The sequence below is a fragment of the Rhizophagus irregularis genome, chromosome 8 (genome assembly GCF_026210795.1).
Source record: "Rhizophagus irregularis chromosome 8, complete sequence".
Classification (NCBI taxonomy): domain Eukaryota; kingdom Fungi; phylum Glomeromycota; class Glomeromycetes; order Glomerales; family Glomeraceae; genus Rhizophagus; species Rhizophagus irregularis.
Window position 1 is genome coordinate 2,512,244 of NC_089436.1, and position 3,941 is coordinate 2,516,184.

The window sequence follows — 3,941 nt, forward strand, 5'->3', positions numbered from 1 at the left end:
CCCAATTTCACGCAATCCGGTAATAAATAAGTAATATATAAAAATAAGTCGTTTTACGTTGCTCAATTGATTACGTTGCTCAATTGATTTTTTCGTTAAGATATAAATTATAGAATCGCGACCGAATTCGTCTCAGTTTTCTATATTTTACTATATTATAATTCGAAAAACTATAACTAAACTATTTCATTACAATTGGCTTAAAATTAATATATTATATATAGTGTTCCATTGATATAACTCTATTGAGAGATTCCCTGTTTCAAAAGAATACCCAACCTTTCTTTAGCCTCTGGACAACCATTATTTGCTGCTTCTTTATACCAATAAATTGCTGCTTCTATACTTTTTTTGGTTCCTTCGCCTTGTTCATATAAAAGTGCAAGACTCCCTTGTGCTTCACAATTATTTTTTTCTGCTGCTAATTTGTAAAATTCAAATGCCTTTTCTTTATTAATATCAACTCCAATTCCATGATCATAACAATATCCAAGTTTACATTGAGCATCATTAAATCCTTGATGAGCCGATTTTTTATAAAATTCAAATGCCCTAATTTCATTTTGATATACACCTTTTCCAAATTCATAGCACATACCTAGATCATATAATGCGCTACTGTCATTTTCTGCTGCTTTTTTATACCAATGATTAATTTTATCTAAATAAGTATCAATTTTTTCATTATTTATAACTTGAATATTATTATTATTATTTCCAGCTGCTTCATCATACAATTCAAATCCCCTTATTTTATTAACTTCAGTTCCAACCCCACTTACATAACAATAACCAAGTTGAAATTTTGCGTTTATGTTTCCATTTTCAGCTGATTTTTTATAATATTCAAAAGCTTTAATTTCATCTTTATTAATACCTAATCCTAATTCATAACATAATCCCAAGTTATTCTGTGCATAACTTTCATCATTTTTTGCTGCTTTTTGAAACCAATAAATGGCTGTATTCAAATCTTTTTCAGTTCCTTCACCTCTTAAATATAACATGCCAAGATTATTTTGTGCAATATTATGGCCTTTTTCTGCTGCTAATTTGTACAATTCAAATGCCTTTACTCTATTTATGTCAATTCCAATTCCATAATCATAATAATATCCCAGTTGAAATTGCGCATATTTATATCCTTGTTTAGCTGATTTTTGATATAATTCAAAAGCTTTTCTTATATTTTTTTTTACATAATTACCATTTTTGTAAAAATCACCCAAAATATATTGTGCAAATTTATTTTCTTTTTCCGCAGCTTTTTGAAAATAATTAAATGATTTCCTAAAATTTGTATCCATTAATAATATTTTTCCAATAAAATACAATCCAAGTTGGTGTAAACTTTTAAAAAATAAAATTATGTAATTTAATGAAAGGTTATTTTTTTTAATTTTTATATTATAATATTTTTTAATTATTTCTTTTGCAATTACATTTCCATTAGTTATTGCCTTTTTATACCAGTATAATGCCTTCACTTCATCTATTTCAGTTCCAATTCCATTATACAAATAATTTCCAAGTTGTTGTTGAGCATCGGCAATTTTTTGTCTAGCTAAGGACTTATAATAGTTGAAAGCTTTAACTTCATCTTTTTTAACTCCTTTTCCAAACCTATAACAATTTGCAAGATAAAGTTTTGCAGTTATATTTCCATTATTAGCTGCTTTTTGATACCAATAAACTGATTTATTCTCATTCTTTTTTGTTCCAATACCAAATTCATAACAATATCCTAAATAAAATTGTCCCAAAATACTTCCATTTTCTACAGATTTTTGATACCATGTGAATGCTAAATATTTACTCTGTTCTGTTTCTTCTCCATCATTGTAACATTTACCAAGATATATTTGAGCTAATGAAAAGTTATCCTCTGACGCTCTTGAAAACAATTTCAATGCTTTACTACTATTTTCTTCCGTATCTTCTGTATCAATATCGTAATAATAAAACAATCCCAAAAACCATTTATATTGTGCTTTATATTGATTATTTAATAACCAATTGATAAGATTTTCTGTAGTTTTATTCAATTGTAACATTTGTTGTATTTGATCAAATGCAAAGCCTAAATCATGTTTATTGATAATATATTCAATTAATTCGTCAACAGTTTGACCATTAACTATCAAATCATTTTCAAACTCTATTATAAAAGATTCATTTTCATCATTTGTTGATGTATTTAATGATATTAAACTATCATTAATTAAATTCTCTAATGAACAATTTTCTTCATTTTCAAACATTGTTTTAAGAATTGAAACGACTTGTTGCATGTCTGGGCGTTCATCTGGTTCATTTTTCCAACATTCTAATTGAATAATATATAAAATAAAATTAATATATGTGATGCGATCTTTAATTATATGTAAAGAATAATGTATTTACCCGTATATAACTTAGAATATTCAACGGGAGTTCCTTCAATAATTTTTTCTCTTAGTCCATCATTTATAGACATGACTAACCTTAAATCATAATCAAAACCCTTATCTTTGAATGGCTCGCGTCCACTTGATATTTGCCATAAAAGCACTCCAACACTATATACGTCAGATTTCTTGCTTAACAAATAGTTATCATTATTAAAAGATTTTGGATCGACATAAGGTATCACGCCAAGAATTTTCGATGCATTACTTGATCGTTCAGCAATTTTCTTTGATAATCCAAAATCTGCCAGTTTAATACCGTTCTTACTTATAAGTATATTATTAGCATGCTACCATTTATTTATTTATTTAGTTGTTGTTTTTGTTATTTTTTTTTAAAAAAAAAATTAAAAAAATTGATTAATATAAAAATGAATTTTCAATATCACTTAAAAAGTAACAAATTATTACCAGATCACAATGAATAATATTCTTATCATGTAAATACGATACGGCGCTTGTCAACTGTAAAGCTAAGCCTAGTTTATTATTCCATGTAAGTTCAATAAAATGCTTTTTTAAATAAGTACTTAATGTACCACTGTGAGCATATTCCAGAACTAAACAGTATTCACTCATTTGATAAACTACGTCTATAAAAATAAAGTAAATGTTAAATAAAAGTTAAAGTAATAAATGATTATTTTAAACCATACCAGTTTCTATTTTTGTTACTCCAAACAATTGTAAAATATTCTCATGACGACCAATCGTCCGATATAAATCTAGCTAATAGGGAATGATAAAAAAAACATTAGAAAACATTTATTTTTTATTTATTTATTTTTTTTTTTGCTGCAGCACATATAATTCTTTATTAAGATTTTATATAAAAAAAGCTAACAGTTACTATAAAATACACGTAAAATGAGTATCAATATGTCACGTGACTATATTATATGTGACCTTTCCACAATACAGTTTGACACAATTAAAAAAACCCACCTCATTGATAATTTGTTGAAGAGTCGTCTCGTCGTTATTAAATGATTTCAAAGCATAAAAGCCGGCAGCATTCTTCATATTGGCACGTAGTACGCTTCCATAAGAACCTTTGCCTACTGGCTTTAGATTCCTAAAGTTCGAATATTCAAAATATTTGATATCTTCATTACTTTTTAACCAACTAATGAATGTATCATTTGTTTCCTTTTTTATCATTTCATATAACTTTGAGTCTTTTTTTCCTATTCCATTTGAATATTTTATTTTCGCATCGGTTGACAAATTTATTTCTGAGTTATTTGACATTTTTTACTCTTATAAAAGAATACTATAATACATTTAACATTGTTTTCTCATTTTCTGTTGACTTAAAAGCGCGCAAACAATATTTAATAAATATTGTGAGTGCTATAGATCGGCAAGTAACACCTATGTCAATATTCACCAAAATAGACCAAATTAAAAATAATTCGTGCTACTGTAGTGCTACTGTAGAAAAAACAAACTTTTCTAAATGGAAAAAGAATTTAGAAGGTTGTACATAAAATT

The 3,941-nt window shown here is 26.5% G+C and overlaps 1 protein-coding gene across 1 annotated transcript; it reads right to left on the reverse strand.

Moving 5' to 3' along the window:
- Positions 1-242: 242 nt before the first annotated feature.
- Positions 243-3,698, reverse strand: OCT59_028441 (uncharacterized protein; the record flags this gene model as incomplete). Its single annotated transcript, XM_066147287.1, has 7 exons — positions 243-1,048; positions 1,208-1,350; positions 1,471-2,326; positions 2,404-2,737; positions 2,859-3,040; positions 3,104-3,176; positions 3,393-3,698. 7 exons carry the CDS (start codon positions 3,696-3,698, stop codon positions 243-245), a joined length of 2,700 nt encoding a protein of 899 aa, XP_065994010.1.
- Between the last annotated feature and the right edge of the window lie 243 nt (positions 3,699-3,941).